Raw genomic sequence first — 27960 nt, 5'->3', positions numbered from 1 at the left:
CCATCGGAATGACTCATTAGGAGCGGCCGGAGGGGATAGGAGTGGAAATGAAGCGTGAAAAATAAGCTCTCGTTTCCCCCTCGTTCTTTATAAGTTCACTTTTGTCTGTCTGTCTTTTTCTCTTAATCTGTGTTACTCGCCCTGATTAAACTTTGGTGAATAGTGGAGTGTCAGAAGGAAACCTAAAGCAGATTTGTGGCCAGATATCCACAGGTGTACAGGATTACAGATCAGCTCCTCAACCAAAAGAAGTGAGGTGCTGACACTCCCTTGTGTGTAAGCCCCTAACCATCCTGCTGATGGTTTTAGTTGTTGGCCTCTGCTGCAGGGTTGTTACAGGATTTTTGAAGCACTCTTCATGAAATATGCATATGCATTTATTCTCTGGACTGACACAACTGCTGAGACATGTTTGATTACATGAGGTTACATGCAACTTTACATTTTGAATTGAGTTTTTTACAGCAGCTGAGCTGTTGGTTCTGTAGAAGAGGGAAAACGCTTGGAATGGGTGAACAATTGTTCTTCACTCGTTTTGTGTTTAGAGGGCTAGGGTTTGTTTACCTCTGTGCGGAGCGCATGACAGCAGGACGCCAGTAAACACTGAGGAGAGAGCTGGAGGGCTCCTGGCCATGATGAACAGTGTGCTGAGGAAGATTTGTGTGTATGTTTATTGCTGGGAGGTGAGAAGAGCAAGATCAGATGTTAACTCCGTGCTGAGCACATGGGGAGCGTGTGTGTGTGTGTGCGTGTGTGTGTGCGTGTGTGTCACCGAGCGGAGGAGGGGAAGAAATAGGCCTCTGTGTCTGTCTGGTTGGAGGTGTTATGTGTGGGAATTGGTCCCACAGTTTAGTTTGTGCTGGTGTTTGATCAAGCAGAGAGGACTCCCTCTTTGACTCTCATAATCACAGTGGGGCCTACCAGCTATGTCCAATCTGATAAAATGCTGCCAAACTAAACTACTCTAATTTCACCCTTGTCTGTTTCTTTTCCTTTCCCCTTAAAGTACTGTGTGCCGTCTGAATCACAGTGAAACCACTGGCTCAACACAAGGAGAAATTAATCTCTTTGTGAACTGTGTTCTGTTCAGAATCCTGAATGAGAGGAACAGGAAGTTAGTTTGTCACTCTGTCAGTGTTTAGCTGTTCAGCTTTTGAAGACTTGCGTTCGTTCACTCAAGCTGCTTCAAAGGTTCCAGCCAGGATCTTTTAAAGGCACACAACTGATTTTGTGTTTAAAATGTGTTTTAAAAATGTCTTAACAACCAGTGTTTGTGTGCATGCGTAGGTTTGTGCGTGCATGAGCGTGTGTTTTCACACGAGTGTGTCTGGGTGTGGGTACGTACCATTGGACAAGTCCGGTTAGGAATGTTTTGGGTTTTTTTGTGTCTGAAGTATTGTCAGATTATCAAGCAGACAGATTTTCCCTCAGCTCTGAACATGTGAAATGTCTGCACTGCTGGGCCCTGTATGGCAACCCAACCAGTCTACCAAAGAAGATAAACAAGGTATTGAATGAGCTATTTGTTTAAAAAGTCTTGAACTTCTGTTCTGGCATTAACCCTATACAACTGTAATAAAAAACAGGACATGAAAACTAGATAATACAGATTTGAAGAAAAGGCGAAGGTAGTCACACCTATTTCTGACTTCACTTATTACTCATTAAGATATGCGAGAGCAGTGTCATTTGTGGTTGATCTGTCATATTGCAGATATCGTAGCCTTAATATGGCCAGAATACTCCGGCGACGGGAAAGGAGCATGTACTTAAGTGTGTGCAGGCGGGAGAACTCTCTGTCCCGGTCCAGCAGGCGTGGGAACACACCACATCAAGCCCAGTAACTACAGTAATGAACACTAATGTTCACGCACTTTGTTCATCCCATGTTTACACGCTGTCCCCCTAAAAAAGCCGTTGCTTCCCCTGGGTTTTGGTGGCAAACAGTTGTGTTGGCAGACCAGATACTGATGGTGTCCATGTGCGCATGTGCGCATTGTTGCCCGGTTTGTTTTAACAGCTGATACAAGTCAGCCAGTCACCCTGAGCCCGGAGCTGTGTTTGGATGCTTTACACTCGCCTTGGCCGTATGGCTTGTGAATGCAGCCCCCAGACTGCCAAAGCATAGGATGAGGGCCAGGGAAAGAGGAAAGCTGGGCTACTACTCTGCAGTACTGTGCAGTACTGATTTTTTTAATTCTTTTCAATTTTTAAAAATTTGTAAAAAATTTTCAAAAGGTGTTTTTTTTTTTTGTTTGTTTTTTGTTTTGTTTTTTGTTTTGTTTTTTGAGAGGGGAGGAATTGCACTAATGTTCTGATGTACATGCATGCAGTCCTGTTTACATGCAGTTGTTTGACTACCGGCAGCTGGCAGTCAAGTCCCTCTTTGATTATATAAAACTAGGACTATGCAAGGCCCTGGAACATGGTCTCTCTTCCTGGGTCTGTTTATAGTAGACTTTGTTTGTTAAACACTCAGGAATTATTAACCAAATGCTAAAGGCCAGTTACCCTAACCCTCTGAAGAGCCTGGTGGGGGGTCTATGGAACACCCCCAACATTGTAAAGCCCCATTTGCTTATTTGTTGTTTATTTGTTAATTGTCCTGCTACAAAAGTCCATTGCAGTTCCATTCTTCACATTTCCTGCTGTCCCACCCACACAAGCATGTGACTTCAGCTTCACAGAGTCTAGGTTTGTTTTGGCCCTGGGAGTGGCTTTATATAGCATGTATGTGCTGTAGTGGATGTTGGGGAGTGGTACTGGACCCTGTGCAAGAATGTCTGTGTGAAGCACTCCAGTAGGTCTTACTGCATGTCTCTGTCTGGAAGTAAATCTTGCCAAAAATCCCCCCTGGCATGAGAGGCATTGGAAATGAACAGCGGCTGGCTCTGGTTATAGTTGTCCTGGATGTGGAATGCACAGGCTGTGAAGAGCCTACACCTAAAAAGGGAACAGAAAAAGAACACACATGCGCACACACACACAAACGTGTACACATGCGTGCGCGCACACACACACACACACACACGTGCACGCGTGCGTGTTGAGATGAGGGATTGCAGTTGGCGCTTGACCAGGAGACAGGAGCAATAGTGCAAATGTAGCAGGCTGAGGTGGGCACTGGGCCTGTAACAGGCTGAGGTGGGCCTGTAACAGGGTGAGGTGGGCACTGGGCCTGTAACAGGCTGAGGTGGGCACTGGGCCTGTAACAGGGTGAGGTGGGCCTGTAACAGGGTGAGGTGGGCCTGTAACAGGGTGAGGTGGGCCTGTAACAGGCTGAGGTGGGCACTGGGCCTGTAACAGGCTGAGGTGGGCACTGGGCCTGTAACAGGCTGAGGTGGGCCTGTAACAGGCTGAGGTGGGCACTGGGCCTGTAACAGGGTGAGGTGGGCCTATAACAGGCTGAGGTGGGCACTGGGCCTGTAACAGGCTGAGGTGGGCACTGGGCCTGTAACAGGCTGAGGTGGGCACTGGGCCTGTAACAGGCTTAGGTGGGCACTGGGCCTGTAACAGGCTGAGGTGGGCACTGGGCCTGTAACAAGGTGAGGTTGGCACTGGGCCTGTAACAGGGTGAGGTGGGCCTGTAACAAGGTTCAAGTTCAAGTTTGGTTTATTCGTCACATACATACTGGGCACTGGGCCTGTAACAGGGTGAGGTGGGCCTGTAACAAGGTTCAAGTTCAAGTTCAAGTTTGGTTTATTCGTCACATACATACAGGTGAGGTGGGCACTGGGCCTGTAACAGGGTGAGGTTGGCACTGGGCCTGTAACAAGGTGAGGTGGGCACTGGGCCTGTAACAGGGTGAGGTGGGCCTGTAACAAGGTGAGGTGGGCACTGGAACTGTAACAGGGTGAGGTGGGCACTGGGCCTGTAACAAGGTGAGGTGGGCACTGGGCCTGTAACAGGGTGAGGCTGTATGTGGAGCTCCCAGTGGAAGCATGCATTGATGTATTGAGTGCCCCAGGTTTGGAAAGCTGCCCAGTCAGCTGCTTGCACTGTTGAGTTACAAAACTCTGTGGCAGTTGAGAGCAGACCAGGAATCAATCTATTCTGTCCAGATGTTTTCCTCTCACTTGCACTCAGGCCTTAAGAATCTACTCTGTCCAGATGTTTCCCACTCCGATCTTAGGAGTCCACTCTGTCCAGATGTTTCCCACTCCGATCTTAGGAGTCCACTCTGTCCAGATGTTTCCCACTCCAATCTTAGGAGTCTACTCTGTCCAGATGTTTCCCACTCCGATCTTAGGAGTCTACTCTGTCCAGATGTTTCCCACTCCGATCTTAGGAGTCTACTCTGTCCAGATGTTTCCCACTCAGCACAGTGAATTTTCTCTTGCTTGTTAAGGAACAGTAGCAGATTTGTCAGTGGATTTTCTGCAGTAGAATTGTATTTGTTATGGCTGACTTGTGAGACCACAGCGAGTACATCCGCGTGCCTGCTGATCTTTCTTCCTTACATTGAATTTGTCTCTCATTGCAAAGTAGAAACATGATTTTGACAAAGTGTATGAAGTTCATTAAGAAAGAGATTAGATGGCATTTGCACTACAGCAATTTTTGCTGAATTACATACAATGATTTGTAGATACTTGGTTAATGGTTATAACCCTAACCATATATACTAAAGAATGGCCTGTTGGGACCAATCTTTTCCGGACAATGTCACAATAGCTTGGTGGGGAATCAAGGCTGGAAGAGTTCTGTGAGATGTGCAGTTTTTTGTTCAGGTCTTGGATGTCTCTTGGATGGCCCACCCTTAGGGTGTTAATTCGTCTTTGGCAAAATTGATCTATTTTGCTTGCTCATGAAAATGTCCATTTTTTTAGATTACATTTCATAATGTAACTGGGACAAACTGAATGCACATATCCATACAGATATGTGCAAACAATGTGAAAAAAGTTTCTTGGCTGATGTCCGGACTCTTTCATCAGCTGTGGCTGGCACTGGTATGCCAGGGTGCGATGTGTTTTGAGTAAAACTGTCTCCAGATTTACCCTGCAGAGCTATCATGATTTACATCTCCTTCATGCTGTCCAGTGTCCAAGCTGACTATAGTTACTTGTAGTACAGATCTTCACAAGGCTAGTGTATGGAGAAAAGTTATTTTGATGAGTATGTGAATGAAATGATGATGAAATGAGATGTAAATAATGGAAGATCAGCATAATGTAATGGTTCATCATCATACACAGTAGAACAGAGGCACAGAATACCCCTGCTGACACGCCATCAACAGGTGTGGGCTAGGATACTGCCAGGCAGCCCAAACCTAGACCGGATCAACTGAGGGTTAATGTCCTTGCTCAGGGGCCCAACAGCATATTTAGTATATATGGTTAGGGTTATAACCATTAACTAAGTATCTACAAATCACTCTATGTAATTCAAGCCACACCACTGCCAACTTGGCACTGTTGGCTCCCTGAGTAAGACCCTTAATCCTCAATTACTCAAATTGTGTTCAGTCGTAGTTGTAAGTTCTACGTCGCTTAGGATAAAAGCATTAGCTAAATTCTGTAAATGTAAATGACAAATCAATTATAAAATGAATACCAATATTAAACTCGGCGAGTTGGGGAGTGTGAAAGATGGTGGAAAAGAGCGGAAGAGAGTGGAAGGGAGTGATAGACAGTGGGGGAGTGGGAAAGAGAGTGAAAGAGACTGGGGAGATGTCTTCAGTTCGTGCTTACTGAAGCCCTCAAATAGTCTGACATCAAGGCCACCCATTTAATGAGGGCTTTTTCATCTGCCACTTTATCATTTAAAATTTAGCTTTGTGCTCAGGAAAAGATGAAGACATCATTTGTTCCCATAAAGTTAGCTTTGGCAGAGACTTAATGTGCCAGTTATCTAACGTACTCTGCTCAGTCCAACTTCATTGTCAACCCCCATTTTACTGCTAGTAATTTATAATGCTTGGTTTGAAGTTCTGCCTTCTTAGGTGGGTTTAAAAATTACTTCGTTCTGTCTGTTTCAGTCAGTAAAGTTAAATTATGATCACATGATGATCACATAAAGATAAAGGCATAGATTTTTATCAGGCTTAACTCCATGGTTCTAAATGAAGCATTGAAGTTCACCCTGAAGTTCTCTGGTCCCAGTTGTTTGAGGGTTTGGAAGCATCGTCTCCTTCAGAGCAGATATCTACGATTACTAAGGCATATAAATGTTGACTTAAGGAAGAATTGGTATACGTACTATATATGATTGATGGTCACATTTGTTTTCATACCTTGGCAGCCAGCCAGCCTGCTGTGTTAATGATGGTGGCGGTTATACAATGTTAATGTTAACCACCACAGAAATAAAAATAAAATTAAAATCATTGAGTAAATAGCTACAGATTTAATTTTGTTCATCTTTTAAACTGCTTAATCCAGTTCAGGGTCATGGGAGCCCAGAGCTTTACCCAGCAGCACAGGGTGCAAGATGGGAACCGACCCCGGACGGGGCACCAGTTCACCACAGGTCAGGAACCAACCGTAGACGTGATGGATTATGTCATGTTTTCATCTGATACAGCAAACAAAAGCACTGAATTAGTTCTGCCATTTTTAAATTGAGTAAAACCAGTTTAGAACAGGGCCATCACTACCAGTAACTGTCATGATCAGCAAGCAGATTCAAAGCCTTCACTTGAGACCAGTAATATTCAAATAGTGTCTGTTTACATCACTGTTAATCTTGATGTCTTTAACTGGTATGATGAAAGCTGTGTCAGTACTGGAATCAGAATAGGTGCACATTACCTAAACTATGTAGTGATGGGTGGCTAGACACTGCACAACCTTTTAAAGTAATTTTGCTGTGGAATAGAAGGTTTTGAATTGGCCTGCAGATGCTAATGATGAAATGGTTAAGGGCTTAGGTTTAGGGTTAGGGATCAGGGTTAGGGTTCAGGTTAATCCTAACCCTGTAGATGCTAAAGATGAAAGGTTTTGGATTAGGGTTCAGGGTTAGGGTTCAGGCTAATCCTAACCCTGTAGAGGCTAAAGATGAAAGCTTTAGGTTTCAGGTTAATCCTAACCCGGTAGGTAAATAGATCACTCTTCACATGTGGTGTAATAATAGGATATTAAAGAGCTGAAGAAACAGTCTGAATTTACAGTATTCAGTAGATCAGATGAACAGTGAATGACTCATTCAAAGCAGTGTTGTGGGAATGGGGTAAGTGTTCTGATAAGGAGTTGTGCAGAGAGGTCAAATTGACCCTCAAGATGCTTTAAAGTATTATCGCGAATGTAAGATCTTATCTTGGAACAAGCTGGCAAACCGATTATATTTTTCTTTGCTGAGCTGGCATCAATTTAGCAGGGTTTATTAACTTATCAAAAGTAGAGGGGAAAATGTATTTATTTTGTTGACATAATCAGACTGACGCAACATTCATGTTTCTTATAGGCAACAAGTGTATTTGTAATATAGATTTATTCCAAAATTGAAAGCAGCTTATATTTTACATTTTAGATTCCCTTTTTCCACATTTGTCCTTCATGCGTTGTCACATAATGTTAATTTTGTTTTCACAGACACAGTGTTGTCAATAACGTCCGAAATGTTAAATTGTGCCACTGTGGAATCATAGGGCACTGAAGTTGGCAGCACATGAATAGCACACTTGGTTACAGCATTCGTAGGGTTGAGATGTTTACTTATGCTTTGACTGTTGCTTTTGTGGATCTTAGTGACATGAACATCAGTGAAAATTTCAGACAGTATTTCATATAATTTTCCTATAACGTTTAGGAGGGAGATACAATGGTGAGTATAATGCTAGAAAATACCTGCTATCTTAATATCTATAGCCAGGTGTTCAGAAGTGAAGGAATTACTTAAAACAACAAACAAAATTTAGGAAAGCAGCATATTGAATAATAGTATTACGTACAGCCTTTAGCACATGTTTTTGTCCAGAGTGACTTACAAAAGTGCTTTGTGGTTTCCATGGAAGTGACCCTTATGCTAGTACATTAGGCCAGAGTGTAGGAATGCCATACGGTTTGAACCCTGGCACGGGAAAAATACCCAAAATAACAGGAGAATAAGCATTCTAGCATGTCATCATTCTAGATCATCTTAAGGCTCCACTGGCATATACAGGGAGACCTGCCTGGAGTGCATCGTGTTAGTCCAGTTTTGAGATAACAAGAGACTGGATTATCAACTGCCTGACTTCTTTGGATAGAAATGGCCAACCTCTTCTGATGCTATATAAGATGTCGTGATGTCGTGTGATTGTCCAAGACCATGCCCAGGTTTGCATCACTGGATCTGTTATCTCTGGCGCAGTGTATAAAACTGGAATTAGTGGATACTTTGCCTGTCCAGCTGAGCTTGGTTTTAGTAAGATGAACACAAATCAGTTTATTGTGTATAATTCAGTATAATTACATGTAAAGGCTTTTTTAGAACAACGTTAGACTGTTCCTGTTTAAAGTGTAAGTAGGGAAGTCAGTAGCTGGGCTGGATTTTTATTGCTTAATGTGCAGTGTATTTTACATTAATATCATGATGAGTTTTATATTTCATTTTAATTTTCTACCTGCCCCAACTGGGATTAGGAAAGAATAACCACATGCATAAAAAATGCCGGCAAAGGAGTGGTCTGGTGAAAACATGCTCGTCATGCAATGGGGCGAGGCAGAGTACTCTTGTTATTTTTGCCATATGCAATTTGATCTGTTTAGATGGAGGCAATCTCTCTTTTCTTTAATCCATGGCAGTACCAGAAGAGATTTAAAGTTGTCCATAAAAACCCAGCACTGCAACTGAAGCCAGAACTGGAGAAAAAAAATGCCATGACAAGTGTGGGAATAAAACTGGAGAAATAAACCCTAACCCTCATTACTTGACAAGCTTTGTTGGATTAAATTTAGGCCAGTGAACGTAAATGACAAGCAGGTATTAGGGGTCTAGTGTCTGGAGTAATGTAGGGTTCATCTGGATGCAGTTATCATTTCTGAAACCTTGAAATCAGATTGTCATGAGTTATGCCAGCGTCTTTCCGATTTAATTTTCTGGAGGGTGTCATAGCTTCTATCAAAATTTATGAAAATTATAAGATCCAAACCTACAGGTAAAACATATGAATTAAGAAAAAAAATGTTATATATTAAACAATGTAAGGCATTATAGCTAAAATTTTGATTAGTAGTGTAAATTATAATCTTCTGAGTAGTTTACTTATAGTTCATTTTTTCTGTGGAACTGAAAATATAAAGACAGTTTACTTTTACAGTTTACTGCCGATGCTCCTGCACATTCTTGCTTTATGTAACTGATGTAACAAACTTGCCAAAGTTTCGATTCTTTTAAAATGAGGATGACAACTGATTGCCTCCCCTTCATGAAGATAATGAATGAACATTTTACGCTGACTTTTGTGAGTGAAGATTTTAGGTCTTAGTATTTATTGCAGGTCACACTGTTTGGTATTTTATCTCCATAGCAATGTTTCAATAACATACACTTCCTCCCTTCCTCCCTCCCTCCTTCTCTCTCTCTTTCCCTCTCTCCCTCCCTCCTTCACTCTCTTGTTCTTTCTCACTCTTTCTCATCCCAGAGTGACGGAAGAGCAGTCGTCCTTGACCATCAAGAGATAACGGAATCTGTCCTCTTCCTATGGATTATAGACCTGTAGGTCTGAACACCCTAGTGTGGGTTTGTCATTATTCACAGTTGCTCAGCAGACAGTTCAAACAAACCTCCAGAGATTCAATGATTGAGAGGCATTCAAGGTTTCCTGTAGAGAGGATTAAATGCAAGATATGAGCATCCCTAATCTTAAGGGTGAAATCACTGCAGATCAGCACTGAGTAGACTAAACACTCTAAGAGCCTTCCCCACGTGATGCAGGCCGAAAACCTATTTGCTAAGAAGCTCCAAACCTTGAATGGGAATATGGGCCCTCCCATTTCAAACTTACAGGGAACCCCAGTCATGCCCAAAATGGGCATTCGAGCCAGAGTGTCAGATTGGCCCCAGAGGAAAGACAACAGCCATGGACCTCTGCCAAAGTACGAGTGTCTAGTCACAAGCTTCCAGAATGGAACACCTAGTCAGAATGCCGATGACATCATCAATCACAATGAGGACTCTCCAGCTAATCCGAAGAGTGAGATACTTCGACACTCGCCGGATAACAACCTACGCCTACTCCAGAAGAGGAGTAACAGTGATGTCACCATCAGCGATGCCGGTGTGGAGGACTTGGACCACACAGCCATTAACCCCAATACAGGCGCCTCCCTGCGCCGCGAATACGGTAGTACCTCCTCTGTTGACCAGCAGGGTTTATCTGCTGAGAGGCTGTTCGCTCCCCAAAGGAGCTACCCAGCTGAACATGCAGAGCAGCCCAGTGCGCCTCCTCCACAAGGTTTCCCAGAGTTCCTGTGTTATGACACCACCATCTCTCCAAGCTTGCAGACTGCCGCTCATATAGCACGTGGTGACATCATCTGTATCCCAAACTACTCCGATTATGTGGACAACTCACTTTACGGCAGGGATCGAGACAGGTCTTTCTTACAAAGGCAGAAATCCGACAAAGGGGATATTTCGATATTTCGTAGATTTAAGACCATGAAGAGTGAAACGAAACAGTTCACCGAGCACGATGACTGTAGCAGACATGGCTGCACTTTGAGTTTTCAGAGGTGTTTTGCACATTACGATGTGCAGAGTGTCCTCTTCAACATTAGTGAGGCAGTGGCCAATCGGAGTAACTTGGCGCGCAGGAAGAACATATCGACCGGGGCTTCTGCTGCGTCTCAGCGCCAGGATGTCGGCGAAGGTGTTGAGGTGTCACCTGTGTGTGAGTACACGCTACCTGTCGGTAGCTATGACGACCCTGGACAAAAAGCAGGTCCTGACCTAGACGAAGGAGACGGGAAGAGCAACTGTATGGTGCTTAGCTGCCCTTATTTCCGCAATGAAGTAGGTGGTGAGGGAGAGAGGAAGCTAGGGCTCATGAGGACCAACAGCGCCCCCTACAGTAGTGGAGGTGAAAGCTGCTCCATTGAGGCCACGCTCAGTTCTCACTGCACGAATGCTGGGGTGTCTGTACTGGAGGTACCTCGTGATAATTATTCATCCCGTGAGAATTATGCAGTCCCCCGGGACTGCATCAAACGCTACATCATCGATCACATTGACATGGGCGCATACTACTATCACAAGTTCTTCTATAACAAAGGTAAGGCTTATAGTATGACCACATGGAGTACACCATGTTTTATGAAATACTCTAGTCATAGCAAAAGAAATTACTTAGATTTCGCTGTACAGTGTACACCGCAGTATAGTTTTTGCCTTGTGATGCAGAGCACCAGAACTACTTTGGTGTCGATGAGAACCTGGGCCCCGTGGCTCTGAGTGTACGCAGGGAGAGGCTGGAGGACAGCAAAGAGGGACCACAGTACAACTACCGGATCATCTTCAGAACCAGCGAGGTAGGCTAAGACGCCTCACACCTCAAACACAGCCACATGCCGCAGGTCAGGCATGTCTCGGTTTTGTGCAAAGTATTTAGAAAATGTAAATGTGCCGGCTGCAGGAAGTGCTTCACCTGTGGGAAGGACAGAAAAGCTCCCTCCTTTAGTGTGAATGAGGAGGGGTGAATTTTGAACAGGCCATCAAGGTGTCGATCAGATAATGCTTGGATTTGTTACTTTTTGAAATATACTTATTTAGCTCTTCGAATATGCTGTATTTCTTTCTGGCAATAAACTGACCACAAACATTTGTTGTTGAATGCTGTAGTTTTATTCTAACACGATGATGTGTTTAATGGAGACTACAGAGTACTCCTGTAAGTTGCTCTGGACTACAGTGTCTTCTAAATGCTGTAAATGTAAGTGTAGTTCCTAATGTGAGGAGTCAAACTGAAATGAATGGATCTAAAAAATATTTTTCTGAGTATTTGGTTGGATAGTTGATTGGGTCTTTGAATGAATTTGTAGTGACACTAATGCTACAAATTTAAACACATCTTTTTCAGATGTCTTGCAACTGTACTGTACTGAAACACTCAAAGCATATCCATGTGTTGAGTGCTGAGATTTGAGCAGATGTGTCTTTAATATTATCTCTCTCTCTCTCTCTCTCGCGCTCTCTCTCTCTCTCTCTCTCGTCCTTATTTCTCTATAACCACCCTGTCAGCTCACTACCTTGCGGGGGTCTATCTTGGAGGATGCTGTCCCCTCCACTGCGAAGCATGGCACCACCCGTGGCCTGCCTCTGAAGGAGGTGCTGGAGTATGTGGTGCCTGAGCTCAACATCCACTGCCTTCGCATGGCCATCAGCTCAGCCAAAGTCCAGGAGCAGCTGCTCAGACTGGACCAGCAGGGAGTGAGTGCTGCACATGCTTTTCTAAAATGCGTACAAATGCTATGGGATCCATTTTTGGAAAACGTGATCTAGTGCAAAATTTACTGCCCACCAAGCTTGGAAAGATCAAAAGCTCTAGAACAAAGCAAAGCCAGCAACATTTGATAAGTAGAGAATTCAAATCTACACTTTATTTTTGACCTACCTGTTTTAGCATGTAGGCCACGGTTGCTGATGACATTATGTGAATCGTTCACACTTCTGCTTCACCTCCAAACTGCAGCTGTGTTTCACGCCTTCTCTAGCTTCACACTTCCTGCCGCTGTCAGCTGCATACTTACCGGAGACCCGAAACTTTGAATTTGAAAATGATGAATACTGTTTTTTGAAATTGTGAAGCATAAATAATGCAGAATAATATTTATTTTTCTTGCCCGTTTAAAAATATTAAAAAGTTTCGTTCCCTGCAATTAAAATTAATTACTAGGAACAGGTTTAAAATCGTAAACAAAACGATCAGTTCACCATATCTTAAATAATCAAGTGACATCTTAAATGGCATCCAAAGTATCTGCTTCCTGGGCATTTTGATGCATCTCTGTATTCCCGACAGTTGCTGTTATGGCTGCTTGTTGCTCAAGGTAGCGTTCAGGCATGTCCACCAACACTGTGTGTTAACGTCCATGACGAGTTTGTTTGTTATGTTTATGGCTCTGCGGCACTGTGTTGAAAGAAGAGCTTGACTCTGCAGTTGAATGACGCATGCTACATTTATAAGCCTGCTTGGAAAACAAGATTTAAAGCATGTGTGGTTAGCTAGCCCAGCTCTGTGAACTACGGCCTCCATTCATGTGTATTGTACGTACCAACAGTGATGTTCTTAGACAGTTCAAGTCCCCTTTCCAAAACAGCCAGTGCCACACCGCAGTTATATATATCCCAGTTGGCAATGAAGTTTGGAGCACAAAACGCATCATTTGCTTCTTGCTGGTGATCATGTGCTGTAGTGATGGTGCTCTGGGTAGCCCTGGAATCCCACTCGTCTGGTGACGGCGCTATGTTGTCTGTCTCATTTTGAGTTTGTTTCATATTTGGTTTTGCTTTGTTGGACAGGGCTAGCAGGACAGAGTGACTGAAATGTGGGTGTTGGCGTTAATGGAATGCTCCAGTGTACTAACTAGAAGCTAAAACCCATCGTTAGCCCCGAGTCCTTAGCGGTAAAAATGACGACAATGCATGTGATTATTCCTTGGCCTCTTGTGGGCAGAGGAAGTGGGACAGGAAACTCATTAGACACATTTGACCTTAGAGCACTTTGACATGTTTGATCTTACAACTCTTTCTTCTTCGCAGGCAGTGACTGGAGGATTTTATTTGTTGTGGTGAAAATCCTGCATCGTTTAGTCATATTGGTAGTATTTAGTCATATTGGTAGTATTCAGTCCATAGTTCTCTTGCAATATTTACATATAGTTTGAATTTTGTCTGTTACCCCTTTGCTATTTTTGTTTCAATAGGTTTATCATTTACTGTACCTCTGGCTTTTATTACATGTTATTGCAATTAGCTTTGAACTTGAAAGCAACTGCTTGTTTTAAAGGGGTTGTTCAGTACCTGCTTGGCACAAATCTCTATAGACACATTTTCTTTTGTAGCTATTAATGTATTTTAATTTAAATGGCTGACATAAGCACCTTTGATGTGAAGGATAGAAATGCTTTGAAAGAGTCATCCTTACCTTACTGAAAGAATATGGAAAGGACATGGATATAGAAATAGTATGGTTGAGCTCTCAGAAGTAGTATGAGAAAAGCAGAAAATACATTTTATATAATAATAATAATAATAATAATAATATTATAAATGCATCTGGAGCAAGAGCCTTCACAGATGTTGACAGACTGAGAACGCCTGAGTTTCAGGTTCATATTAGGAATATGAAAGAATGGCACTGTGTAATAGTGAGGCAATTCCACTTAAAGTATGCAGTGGAACTTGAAAAAACCCAGGAGAGTGAATGAGTTCATGCTGCATTAACTGACTTATCGACCACACTGGAAATATCTGTGTGTCTCAGAGGAAGATAATAACCAAAGGCGGATTTGTTTAGGACTGCAGTAATCTGAGAAGCAGGGCCAAGCTTAATCAATATCAAAGCCACATAAGGTCAAGAACACTCACAGGGTATTTTGCACAGTTTTGTTATAAATAAATGCTCAATATTAATTTAAAAATGTACAAGAGTTGCTGATCCTAATGAAAAAAACTTGAATAGAGTGTGTATTTTGGGATTTTCCAAAACTAATGAGTAGTAAATACTTTTGTACAGTATTGATAATTAGTGTTAATGTAAATTGCTTTCTAAATTTTTGGATTTTTGAACAAAACCTTACAGTCTGGCTGGTAATAGTTCAAGGTTATCATATTCAATACAGCCCACTGGCACTATTATAGACAACATCACCATGACAACTGCCTGACAGTGCAGTGGGGATGCTTGACCTGTCTGAGAAGCTGATGTGTGACCAGAAGCACTTACAGAAAGCATCTTTCATCTCTGCCTGTTTTTATATCTCTTTGTTTCTCTGCCGCGACCATTATCCAGCCCTTTATTCTCCTTTTATTCGTCTCTGAAAGGAGCTGTTTCTTCTACTCACTCAGGTGGCATTTTCAGTAGTCGGAATGGCGCTGTTTGTAGAATTTTCAAGGCAGAGGTACAAAAAGATTCAAGACTTATGCCCAAACCTCTGCCTCTATTCCTATCTAATGCACTTGATGTTGGAAGAATTTACATGTCAGATCTTACACATGCTGATTGCTGCTGTATCAGATTAAATACAATCAGAATGCACTGGGCTGTTGGCTGTGTTTACTCATGGAGCTCCTGCATCTCTCTGCAGGCTCTTGTCATTTCAGGCAAACGTGTCTGGCTCTCATAAATAGTGCAGCAGGAGCTTTTGCGGGCAGGCTACATGCGATTACCGTCCTTTTATGCGTCATCCTTTGGTATGGATTGATGGCCCTTAGCATGACTGACTCGTTGCTCGTGATGGCAAGCGTGTATTGATGGACTGCAGATCGAATGCATCCTGGCACGTGCTTGAAGTGCCTCAGAAGATTTGATGTCATGGTGAGAGTGTCTGGATTATGCATGAAGTGACCTTTAATATGGGCCACAGCATGCTTGTTTGTCTTAATAATGCAGTTTTATTGAAAATTTAGAGTTGCGGCTAAATGACACCTTACAGTTGAATAACACTACAAGTGATCATAACCATGAAGACTTTACTGGAGGACTAACTCAAATGACCAGATGCAAAGCCATAACCATTTATTGAAAAAAAAAAAAAATGCAGTTGTACATTTCCTGTTCAATATTGCAGTTTAACACAGTCATGTTCTATATAGATGAGTTTTTATATATTTTATATGTACTATATATTTTAAATTGCACTGTTGTAGTGCTATTATAACTAATGGCAAGGTAGAAAAATCTAAATATGAAACAATTGAAACAATTATAAATCTTAAAAATCTTGTTATTAAATTCATGCTTTTTGAAAATTGAATGCAAATCAAAATTTTAGTGTGAAATTATATAGTTTTAGCTTGGATACTTTACAGGAAATTGTTGTCCATAATCAATTGAACTCTACCAATAAAACTATTCTTTACTCAGGGTGTACTTAATTTAAAGAGCTGAGCTTCATGTGAGTTCAGGGTAACACAGGATTTATTAGTGTAATACAAACCAATTAATTACACATTGCAGATGGTATTGTAATGAGGCAGTAAAGATGTTATAAATAGCAGAAATCCAGCCAGCAAAGTACTACTGGCTGTTCCCTGATGGATGGATATATTTATTAGACAGAAAGAGAGAGAGAGAGTGCAAGAGAGCAATGCCAAAGTGTCTCCAAACCTAACTCCAGTCCGCTAGCTGTGACCCAACTCCATCAGCTCCACTCCAACTCTCCTCCAAACCCGTCTCGCCCCAAGCCCAGACCATCTTCAGCCTGATCTTCATTAACAGGGTTTTCTATCACTGGCCAATCAAAGGTAGCCACATACTGGTCTCGCCTCACTATAGGGCAACTGCCAGGACCTCACACCTGAGATATGTGTTGATTTACAGTCCTGAACAGTTCATCCATAGTGCTAGGGTAGCACCATTTATTTCTGTGACACCAAAGATGAGCAGTGAGGGGAGGTAAGATCAAGATATTATAGACCAGACTTTGGCCTCCAAAATTGATCAGTTATTTTGCCATAAGTGTTGTTTCCCTAAATCATGCGTGCAGAACTCTGGTCCTGGATGCCTAGAGTCCAGCACAGAGTGGTAACCTCCCTGTTACCCCTGGAAATGAATAGCTGAGTTGATTCAGGGTGTGTATGAGTGTAGAGGCTGAACCCTCGCCCCTAATAATATGGTTTTACCACATGCTGTCTTGTCTTTGCAGCTGAGCTACCAGCACAAGGTGGGCGTCCTGTTCTGCCAGGCAGGCCAGAGCACGGAGGAGCAGATGTACAACAATGAAAGCAGCAGCGCAGCTTTCCAGGAGTTTCTGGATCTGCTTGGCCAAAGAGTTCGACTGAAGGGCTTCACCAAGTACAGGGCACAGCTAGATAATAAAAGTAGGTATATGTCAAAGAACAACTAGACTACCTAAAGCTAAATCACACTACAATGCATATCACAGTTCAGCCTTGTTACACATCAGTAGGTTAGTTTTACTCAAAAGAAAAATATAAAGACTACATTTGTGCTACATTTTCTTGCTTAGTATATTATATGCACTGTAAGATATTTGTAAGCGTATGCAAAGGGGATTCACTTAATTAGATGGTTCATCCCAAAATTGCTTCAGAAAACCCTTTCACAAAAGCTCACAAAAGGAAAGAAAACCACCTGTTACAGAACCTGCAGTGTTTCATTCTCTGCTCACAGGTTCTCTTACAGGTCCATCAGAAATTGAAACAATTAAGTTGGCTAGGCTTAGGGTTACCCTAAACCTTGTTATGTTTATTCCCAGTAACTTTAAATAATCCACTTGAATATGAATGTATGAATATGACTGTGAGCATGAGTATGAATATGGATATGAGTATGAATATAGATATGAATATGACTGAGTACGAGTATGAATATGGATATGAATATGACTGTGAGTATGAATATGGATATGAATATGACTGTGAGCATGAGTATGGATATGGATATGAGTATGAATATGACTGTGAGCATGAGTATGGATATGGATATGAGTATGAATATGGATATGAATATGACCGTGAGCATGAGTATGAATATGGATATGAGTATGAATATGACTGTGAACATGAGTATGAATATGGATATGAGTATGAATATGGATATGAATATGACTGTGAGCATGAGTATGGATATGGATATGAGTATGAATATGACTGTGAACATGAGTATGAATATGGATATGAGTATGAATATGGATATGAATATGACTGTGAGCATGAGTATGACTATGACTATGAATATGTCCCTCTGGTTAGCCAAGCCTGATACCCACCCTCTCTATTAGGCTGGATGCAGCCTTGATGCACTCACACACAGACCCAGTGAAGACGACTTTCATGTTTAATGTGTTTTCTTGCTGTTTCTTTTCTCCTGCAGTGGATTCCACAGGCACTCACTCTCTCTACACGACCTATAAAGACTATGAAATAATGTTCCATGTCTCTACGATGCTTCCCTACACACCACACAACAGGCAGCAGGTGAGTTTGATGCCGCAGCGTCTTCTGCTCATGCAGCACGGTGGCTTGGTGTATAGTACGTTTCCCTCTCAGCACTGGGGTCTAGGGTTTGTGTCCCTCTCTGGGTGGAGTTTCCATGTTCTCACTGTGTCAGGATGGGTTTCCTCTGGGGGACTCCAGTTTCCCATAGTCCCAAAACATGGAGGTTAGATCAATTGGCTATCTTAATGAATTGTCCTGTGTGTGTAAGTAACTGCAGTGATGGCTACCCTCATTAAGTTGTCCTCGTGTAAGTGTGTGTGTGTGTGAATGATTGTGTTTCTGCATGCCGGGTGGTGGATGCTGCTCTGTCCTGGTTGTTGTCCTCTCTTCCTGTACCCGATGCAGTCCCCAGAGGACTGAGCTTGCTGTTTGAGAGTACATTGTGTGTGTGTGTGTGTGTGTGTGTGTGTGTGTGTGTGTGTGTGTGTGTGTGTGTGTGTGTGTGTGTCATGGGGTTGAGGTTTCTGGTTGAGAGTACACTGTGTGCATTTGGCTACTGTTTCTCAATGGTGTGTGACTGGATGTAAAAACTTTGTGTGTTAAATGTAAAATGGCCTTGGGTTCCTTGAAAGACGCTATATAAATGAAAGTTAATTCATTCATCATCCATTTGTTTTCAGGTTGATATCATGCAGTATATTGTAGGACTAGACACTCTTAACTGTAGCTGCATGTGAAGTATTCATGCCATAATTCAATGGCGTCGTCTTCAGTCCCCACTATGTAATCACCCTCGGTTTTGCATTATTTACACAATTCGTGAGAAAGACTAATAAAATGAAATTATGCCAGGAGTCCCGGGTCTTGTTAATTTGCAAGTACTTGAGCAGACTGTGTTGTCGTGGCAACACTTGGAACAGATTTGATGGGGACGATGCAGATTTGCAGGGTGCTTTGAAGGAGACCTTTAGAGGAAATGTCTTTTTAAAGGAAAGGACTTCTCTTCAGTCCTACACACACACATTAAAGATTTTTCTTAGCCAAGACTGCCTGCTTTCAGCATAGATGAAGTAATGCTGAGCTGTTTTTGAATGGTTCGGAATTATTTTTTTAATATATTTCTTCAGTTCACTATATATAATCCAGGGGATATTTTTGTATTAACTTTAAGAAAATCATCAATTGTGTTATGCTTCTTTGCATTACAACAGCGCAGATTTTACTGACCACACACATTTATTTTCTATCGTTTCATTTAGAGCTGCAGGTTACTGTACATGTATCCTTGGTATTATATGGTAACATATATGGTAACTGGCATTATTTTGACCAAATTTATCTTGGGAATTCTATGAATCACAGATCACTCTGTAACACTTATGCCTGACATTAGGCAGGATACTCACAGGACATAGTAATCGGTTTATTAGAAGGCTTATATGCATATTACAGTCTTCTGAGAGCTGGGATTTTGTATTGAATCTCCAAGCCCAGGACATGGGCCTGTATGCTTACTGTACACTCTCTCACATCTCCAGCTGCTGAGGAAGAGGCACATTGGAAACGACATTGTCACCATCATTTTCCAGGAGCCAGGGGCACTACCTTTCACTCCAAAGAACATTCGCTCCCACTTCCAACATGTCTTCATCATAATTAAAGTCCACAATCCTTGCACAGAGCATGTGTGTTACAGGTGAGCACATGTGGAGCATGGACCTAGCGTGCACGTGGGCGTGCACGTGGGCGTGCATGCATGCGCTCGCACATACGCACGCACACACGCACGCGCACGCGCGCACGCACACACACACACTCACACACACACACACACACACACACAGACACACACACACAGACACACATACATACATACATATTTGAGGGAATTTCATTTAGACTACCTAAAACTCACCACTTGGCCAATAAAGTGATCTTTCCGCTGAGATTTATTTCTTTGTGCTGCGTGTCCTCAGGATAATGTACTGTCTCTGTAAATGACGGACTAACCCTAGCTGTACCTGATCTGAGCCTACCACATTTTATGAATGAGATTTTTCATTTTGAGAGTAAAAATACAATGGTATACTTCAGTAACTGTCTAAGACAGTGAGGATTAATGGATAAGCTTGAAGAGAATTCAATTTCAGGCCCTATTTACTTAATGGTGCACCTCTTGAACTTGTGCAGTTTAATATGACACAGAGATAGGCCCAGCTGAAGGCCACACCTTGATGGAAATTGCCCTCATTGTTATACAGTGTTGCTGACCAGCCTGTAGAGTAGAGACTGCAAAATGTGGCAGAATTACAGGAAAATTGGAAATCTTATGGGTCTTCTTTCAAAAAGGGCTTGTCTAAGAAATTCACACACATCCCCTAAGGAAGGTAATGTTAATTGAACTACATTATTGAATGCATAGAAAATATGAAAGTGAATTAATATAATTAATATAATACAATAATTCATTCAACAGTGTTGCAGTTGCCAGATCGAAGGATGTACCAGCATTTGGTCCTCCCATCCCAAAGGAGGTGATGTTTCCAAAATCAGCAGTATTCCGGGACTTCCTTCTAGCCAAGATGATCAACGGTGAGAATGCCGCTCACAAGTCTGAGAAGTTCCGTGCTATGGCTACACGCACGCGTCAGGAGTATCTAAAGGACCTGGTAGAGAACTTCGCTACTGCTACTCCAGTGGACTCATCAGGAGCCAAGTTCAGCTTCATCACGCTGGGCTCCAAGAGGAAGGAACGCATCCGGCCAAGAATCAACGCTCACCTGCACAGCACCGGCGCCGTCACCTGGGCAGTGGTGGCCCCTGACAGCAGTCTTTCAACGGACGTCGGCTGTCTCCTCGCCATCTCCAACGAGTTTGTAGTGCTGATTGAGGAGTCATCCAAGGAAGTGGTCTTCAACTGCTCCTGTAGGGATGTGATTGGCTGGAGCTTGTACCCAGCAGTGGGCAGAGTCAAGCTGTTCTATGATCACGGGGACTGTATAGTGTTCTCTGTCCAAGATGGCTGTGCTGAGGAGGTTCGCGAAATCACACAACGACTTAACGTGAGTGGATGCATCCGTTGTCTGTGTTCTCAAATCGGCACAAGGCCAGATAGCTGGGGTTCACTCGGCATCTGGATTTCTCCAGATGTCTAGAGACAAAATCGGGGGGGGGAACACTTTAACTGAGGGTTAAATCAATGTGTGGTACACTTGCTGTATCTATCCACCATATGAAGCTATATTAGGATATTATGGCAGAAGGATACTCCTCATGAGAACAGAATAGGCGTAGCTTATCCAACAGATGAAATTAGCTACAACTGTAGGTCACCTTCCAGATGTGCATATAGAACACAGTGCTAGCAACACCAAGGTCAGAGTTTGATTCAAACCAGCACCCAGTAAGAAACTGTGAGAAAATGGCAAGAACCTTATTTATTTTAATCTAATATTTAAACTACTTAGCCTGATTTGAATCTAATGTATTACTGGTGTTTGTAAACATTCTTCTTTCTGCAGATGGTCACTAGAGGCTGTGAGACACTAGAGGTGGTTCTACGTAGGAACGCTCTGGGCCAGCTGGGATTTCACGTGAACTTTGAGGGTGTAGTGGCAGATGTGGAGCCTTTTGGATTCGCTTGGCAGGCGGGACTTCGTCCCTGTAGCCGACTGGTGGAGATCTGCAAGATTGCCGTGGTGACGCTGTCTCATGAGCAAATGATTGACCTGCTGCGGACTTCCAGCACTGTTTCTGTGGTGATTCTTCCACCACATGAGGATGGAACGCCCAGAAGGTAGTGTGTGTAGTTTCAGCAATTTTAGTTTCAGCGAATGCGAAAAAGGTTTATAGCAGAAGCGCATTTTAGACTTACATTAACTACAGAGAGATGCATATCATATGTATAATAATGTATGTAGTACTAACCTGTTTTAGATTCTCAGGATTGTGTATTCATCTCTGGTTGTTATTCAATGCATTAAAACTCCTAATTTACATGAACATAATGCATGGGCATGTGGACCCTGTGTGTAAGTAAATAGTATAATTTTACATGGTCAAAGGTTTTGATGGCCAGGATTAAAATGGGAACTCTTTTATCACTGAGAATGATGAGTAACATGAGCAGGTAGAACTGGAATTGAGGCCATCCTAACTGCAGAACAATCATAACACCTTCACTGCACTGAGACAGCCTAAGGCATGGTCCTCTGCCACTGCTCAGACTAAAGTATGCTGTTATGCTGCCTTACTGTAAAATGTGAAGGCGTGGCCCAACACATGGCTCCAAGCAACTATTAAGAGCATTTTGTTGCTTATAAAATTCAAATACTTTGAAATATGAAATGCCCTTTCTCTGTTTCCTCAGGCTACTCTGTTTTCTATGGTATGATAAAGTTAGCATAACATCATGTTATTTAAATAAACATAAATTTAAGGCATAACGACAGCCAAAAACCAAAAAGAAGAAGGAAAGAAAAAGAACATTTCTGCTTGCACCATTTCTTATTCATTTGTATGTAATGGCCAAATATTTAGTGCCCCTACCAAATTTGCATGGACACTCAACAGTAGATGAATAACACACAAGCTTTTGCAGTGGAAGGCCATTTGGCCTTTTCATTTAATCAACTGTTAACCAGTAATGATGGATATCAAAGTAACAGGAAGTAAAGTGTTTCCCTTCTCACACCTCACAGGATCACATAGGCAAGACATTCTCTGAGAGGGTTCAACAATGTTACTGGTCTCTTTGTTCTGTCTGATCTGCTGAAGTTAGCTGCTTTTTTTTGGGGGGGGGGTATTACTCCTCAACTTTTATGTTTAATTGGTAACATAATCATGTGTTTGTTATTAAATAATTGCATGTCTTAAATGGGGATGACAGCTGAGAAGTGTGTCGACAACCACTTCAAATTGTATATGTGCTTGAAAATTTGGTTTTGAAATGTGGCCACTTCATTGTCGTGCTGTTTAATTACAATTTTTCAGTAATCTGATGTGAATAGGCAGATCTTTAACTATGTGTATCTGTAAAAAAAAAAAAACCAACAAAAAAAGAACTTTAACTTAAGGCCATTTCTCTGATCTGAGCTCTGAGCTCTGATCTGAGCTCTGATCTGTGTTCTGATCTGAGCTCTGATCTTCTTTCTACTAGGGCCTCCTCAGAGCTGTACCGCTTCCCTGTGCTGGAGTACAAAACATTTGGCACTGGGCCTAGCTGGCAGCGCATGATGCATGTGCCCCAGAGCTTAGCCCATTCCCAGACGCCACCCGCACAGGCTCCTGAGGGGCCTCACCCTGGCCAGCAGCTGCTCCACTACACCCAGGCCGCCATCTCCCGGAGCACCTCCTTCGATAAGAAGTTCCAGGATGGCTCTAGGTAGAACGAGCATTCCCACCTCTATACTCCCTCTTCTCCCAAGGTCAGTAGCCTTGGCAGTAGGTGTGTTCCGGGCACAGAGAAAGATGGCGCTAAGAGATGGAGCCAAAAAGTATTTTAAAAGCCTAGAGACAGAGTGCTGAAAGGAAGAGAATCTCTGCTTGGGAAGATTTTTTTGCGCTCTTCATCTTAAACACACCCTTATTCTCAAAGTTATACTCTTAATTACTCGCCAAGACTAAACTATTTCCACCTGCTTAGACTTTCTATTAAGATCTGGAGGAATTTCAAGAGCATACAGAGCTGTACGATGTTCTAATATCTTTTGGCTGGGTGCTGACCGTGCTGGTGTTCACACTGGTATCTTGATTACAGCAGCAGATGTTTCTCATTAGTTTTATGCCATGTGGGAGGAGCCACATCATTTCAGGTGTTGGCATTTTCATGCACAGAATTCATAATTTTGATTATTCTGCCACACTTGGACTGATCTGTTTATTGGTTTGAAAAATCCAGAGCAGAATGGGGTTGGTAACCATGACGCATTCAGTATTAAGAAACGGGAAGAGAGCTGAGAATGTGTTCACTGTATGAGGCACATGGTCTCTGCATCTTTTTTTCTTTTCTTGTTTTTTTCTCCTGTCTGTGTTTTGAAGACTGGGAGCTTATTGGATTAGTCATTATCAGGTGCTGTAAGAGCATCTTACATGCATGTATGCATTTATATTTACATGTGTGTGTACATTTATATTAACAGCATTAGGCAGATGTTCTCACCCATAGCGACGTACATGTTTATCAGTATGACGTCCCTGGGAATCAAACCCATGACTTTGGTGTCAGTAGCGCCATACATTACCTGCTTTTTTAAAAAAGAAAGAGAATCTTTTAAGAGCAGAATCTTTTAAGAGCATTTCCTGTTTCACCAGGAAATTATAATGTGTATGATATAAAATGTGGTCTCATCTGCATTAGATCGACTTGATCAACCTAGATTACCTCATTTTTGTTTGTCTGTACAGAATATTGCAAGACTTTGAACTGGTCCAGAGCTCAGCTGGGAACCCTAGCCATCCCTACTGTAGATCCCCCAGTAACCAGTCTACATCTAGTGACCCAGGGCCCAGTGGCACATGGAACCAGAAGACTGCCTATGATGGGTAATTCCACCAAAACAGTATAGGCCATAGCAGTGTCTCCAGAACCATGTGAACAATTACTTTACAATGGAATCAATTAGAATATGCAAAGACAAAAGAAGCTAAAGTCATAGATACGTTATGTTGTGCGGTCAGCCTGTCCTGCACAGGCTGGGACTGAATGGCCCCAGTTTTCCAGGAGCAGTTCAGTAATGCCCTCTCAGATGTTCAGACACTGAGGAAGACATTAACCCCACACCCCTCCCCAGACTGGGTCTCAGGCCTTACCTACGGTGGCATATTTTGCCCTTCTAAGACCTGGGCCAATTTTATCGTTTTTATTCATCTTCAGAAGAGCATTTGGGTAGTGGGAGCTAACAGTGGATCAGTGTGGAACAACAGACACTATTGTAACATAGATGTAATCTACTACACTTTAAATAGCTGTCATCTACTACACTTTAAATAGCTGTAATTTACTACAATCTAAATAGCTGTAATCTACTACACTTTAAATAGCTGTCATCTACTACACTTTAAATAGCTGTCATCTACTACACTTTAAATAGCTGTCATCTACTACACTTTAAATAGCTGTAATCTACTACACATTAAGTAGCTATAATCTACTACAATCTAAATGGCTGTCATCTACTACTCTTATTTAGCTGTCATCTACTACTCTTATTTAGCTGTCATCTCCTACTCTTATTTAGCTGTCATCTACTACTCTTATTTAGCTGTCATCTACTACTCTTATTTAGCTGTCATCTACTACTCTTATTTAGCTGTCATCTACTATACTCTATTACCTCTGAAGACCATCTAGTTACCATTATCGAAAAGGAAACTGGCAAACACTGTACTATAAACCTAAATATAATATAATGGAGCACCAGCTTCCTACATATCCTACAGCTCTGCAGTGGATTTAATATGTTAACCCATATTTCTTGTTTCTTAATAATTTAATGGGTCTAGTTTGTAATATTAGTTAATCCTAATTCACTTCAGGCTTCTGAACAATGCTAGCAAGCAACTCTTTGTGTCACTCAGCTCAGTGGTTAAGGTACTTAACTAATAATCAGAAGGTTGTCAGTTCACTCCCCATCACTACCATGTTGCCACTGTTGGGCCCCCTGAGCAAGACCCTTAACCCTCAATTGCTCAAGTTGTGTAAGTTGCTTTGATAAAAGCATGAGCTAAATGCTACTAAATGTAAAGGTACATACCCAGGTTAACAGGTGCGAAAATCCAAATGTCAAAATTATAGTGAAGAAATTAATCTAAAGAGCAAAACTGAGTTCAACAGAAATTTTAGAACCGTAGATGCAAGACATTTAAAACTGGGGAAATGCACTATGTAATTATCTATGATTTTTTTTATTCAGTCATTTGTAGTAATTAAAATATAAAATGCTGTACTGAGTTTATGCAGCTAAGTAAGTGAGTAATGGTTAAGCACTGTTGGTATGTGCTGTGTAGATGCCAGTCAGCTGGTCTTCAGAACCAAGAGGAAGAGAAGGAGGCAGAGGACCACAGAGAGAGGGAACCCAGACTAGAACGCACCAGGTCTGCCGGTAAGATACGCTCCTCTAGGGACTATACTCCTCTAGGGACTATGCTCCTCTAGGGACTATGCTCCTCTAGGGACTATGCTCCTCTAGGGACCATACTCCTCTAGGGACTATACTCCTCTAGGGACTATACTCTAGGGACTATACTCCTCTAGGGACTATACTCCTCTAAAAACTTTACTTCTCTAGGGACTATACTCCTCTAAGAACTATACTCCTCTAACTAAAGACAAGAGGAAATCAAATTAATATTTCGTATATCATGTAAGATTAAAAAGGTTTTTCAGGGTCACCTTGTGTTCCAGAAGCCAAGTGGCACATACCATCCTGTAAGATCCTGCAGAGTGGCAAGCAGAGGCAGGCAGGACAGGATTGGCCCAGCAAACTACCACGGGTGAGTCAAATTCCCACGGGTGAGACAAATTCCCATGGATGAGTCAAATTCCTACGGGTGAGTCGAACTTCCACAGGCAAGACAAACTCCCACGGGTTTGCCAGTGGTATTAGTATGGTCCTTGTACAGCTGGTCCTCTGTTTGATTTGTTTGCCAATTTCATAAATGTGTATGTAATAGTGTTGGAATAGTATTGGGTGCTGTGGTAAAAATTCCAGTGTAGATTGACTTGTTTGTGTTGTTGACCCATATTCCTGTTGCCTCTGGGTTCATTACCATCTTATAAATACACACCCTGTGTACTAGAGCAAAAGCCTCTGTTAGGTCTCATGGCTCGTGCATGTATTGCCTGCACTGAAATACATGTTTGTATGTGTCTGCATATGTCTGTGTGTGTACATGGCTGTAGGGAGCAATGATCTAATTAATGTGGAATGTAGCTTTAGCTACCATTACAGATGCATCACATTTCTAGGTGGTCATGGGTTTGACAGCTGGGGGCCTGGGAGAGGGGTGGACCGGTTGATGACATGGCAACAGATGGGTCATTATGTCACATCTAGCCATTTGATCCCCCAAGAGGTGGCGTACTGCACAGAGGAACTCCATTCTAAGAAAACCTTGATCCCACTGGGCACTGGGCTCAGGGGCCGACTGTGGCATAGGTTATAGAAGTAGTGGTTTGGTGGTTTTGGTTGTTTTTGTTGTTGTTGTTATTGTTTTCTGGAAGTGTAACCCTTTACATAAAACATTATTTACCCTACATTCGACACCTAACATCTTCTCATCACACCCTTGGCCTGAAGCAACTTACCACACAAGTGACTAACTACAAAGGAAAGAAGCATGTTGCACCAAGGGAGTTTTTTTTAGTATTCCCTGTCATAGATTTACGAGTGAAACAGATCAAAGATCATGAAAATAAAACTGACAGGGAAATCTTTTTAATGATTTTTGATGCACCTTCCTTCACTGAACAACTACCCACTGATTTTAATAAATAATCACATGTTTTTAATAAACATGTTTTTCTTCATGTGGTGTGCAGTAGCAGGTCACAGCAGGCCCCATATTTACAGAAGCAAAAAGACCAAGAAAATGACAAGACAAAGACAATAAAAATCAACCTGATCTGCGAAATTACTGAACCTCCCTCTACTTGTTGCTCACTGTAGCTGTCATGTTTATTTCACATTTATTTATTTGCCCCTAGGGTTAGAAACTATACCTAACCCTAGTTGGTGCTGCTTACATCTGGTAATTACTGTTGTGTTTTTACTCTCACTATATTATTTTCAATAAAACTCTGAGAGTTGTTGGCAAAATTACTCTTACTGGATTGGTTTCAAATTCAACTTTTACTTTAAATGAAAGTGTAAAAATGTTGAATCTGTTAAATGTTAAATTATCAACATAAC

The 27960-nt window shown here is 42.1% G+C and overlaps 1 protein-coding gene across 5 annotated transcripts in view; it reads left to right on the top strand.

Moving 5' to 3' along the window:
- sipa1l2 (signal-induced proliferation-associated 1 like 2) overlaps positions 1-27960 on the top strand; it is a 54544-nt gene that overhangs the window by 13715 nt on the left and 12869 nt on the right. For 3 of the 5 annotated variants that reach the window (XM_026996586.2, XM_026996563.2, XM_026996580.2), the window contains 12 exons: positions 9570-11201; positions 11330-11457; positions 12167-12355; positions 16795-16969; positions 17985-18088; positions 19588-19745; positions 20526-21111; positions 21571-21845; positions 23208-23432; positions 24455-24592; positions 26057-26151; positions 26436-26542. In XM_026996586.2, coding sequence (XP_026852387.2) covers positions 9857-11201; positions 11330-11457; positions 12167-12355; positions 16795-16969; positions 17985-18088; positions 19588-19745; positions 20526-21111; positions 21571-21845; positions 23208-23432; positions 24455-24592; positions 26057-26151; positions 26436-26542 — 3525 coding nt within the window. In that variant the 5' untranslated portion in view covers positions 9570-9856. Of the gene's footprint in view, positions 1-6387; positions 6476-9569; positions 11202-11329; positions 11458-12166; positions 12356-16794; positions 16970-17984; positions 18089-19587; positions 19746-20525; positions 21112-21570; positions 21846-23207; positions 23433-24454; positions 24593-26056; positions 26152-26435; positions 26543-27960 lie in introns of all 5 variants that reach the window. The other 2 variants (XM_026996572.2, XM_026996595.2) reach the window with 2 other exon arrangements.

Source organism: Electrophorus electricus, chromosome 26 (genome assembly GCF_013358815.1).
Source record: "Electrophorus electricus isolate fEleEle1 chromosome 26, fEleEle1.pri, whole genome shotgun sequence".
NCBI classification, from domain to species: domain Eukaryota; kingdom Metazoa; phylum Chordata; class Actinopteri; order Gymnotiformes; family Gymnotidae; genus Electrophorus; species Electrophorus electricus.
Note: the sequence above shows the minus strand (reverse complement) of the source record. Positions and strands in the feature narration are given on the sequence as shown.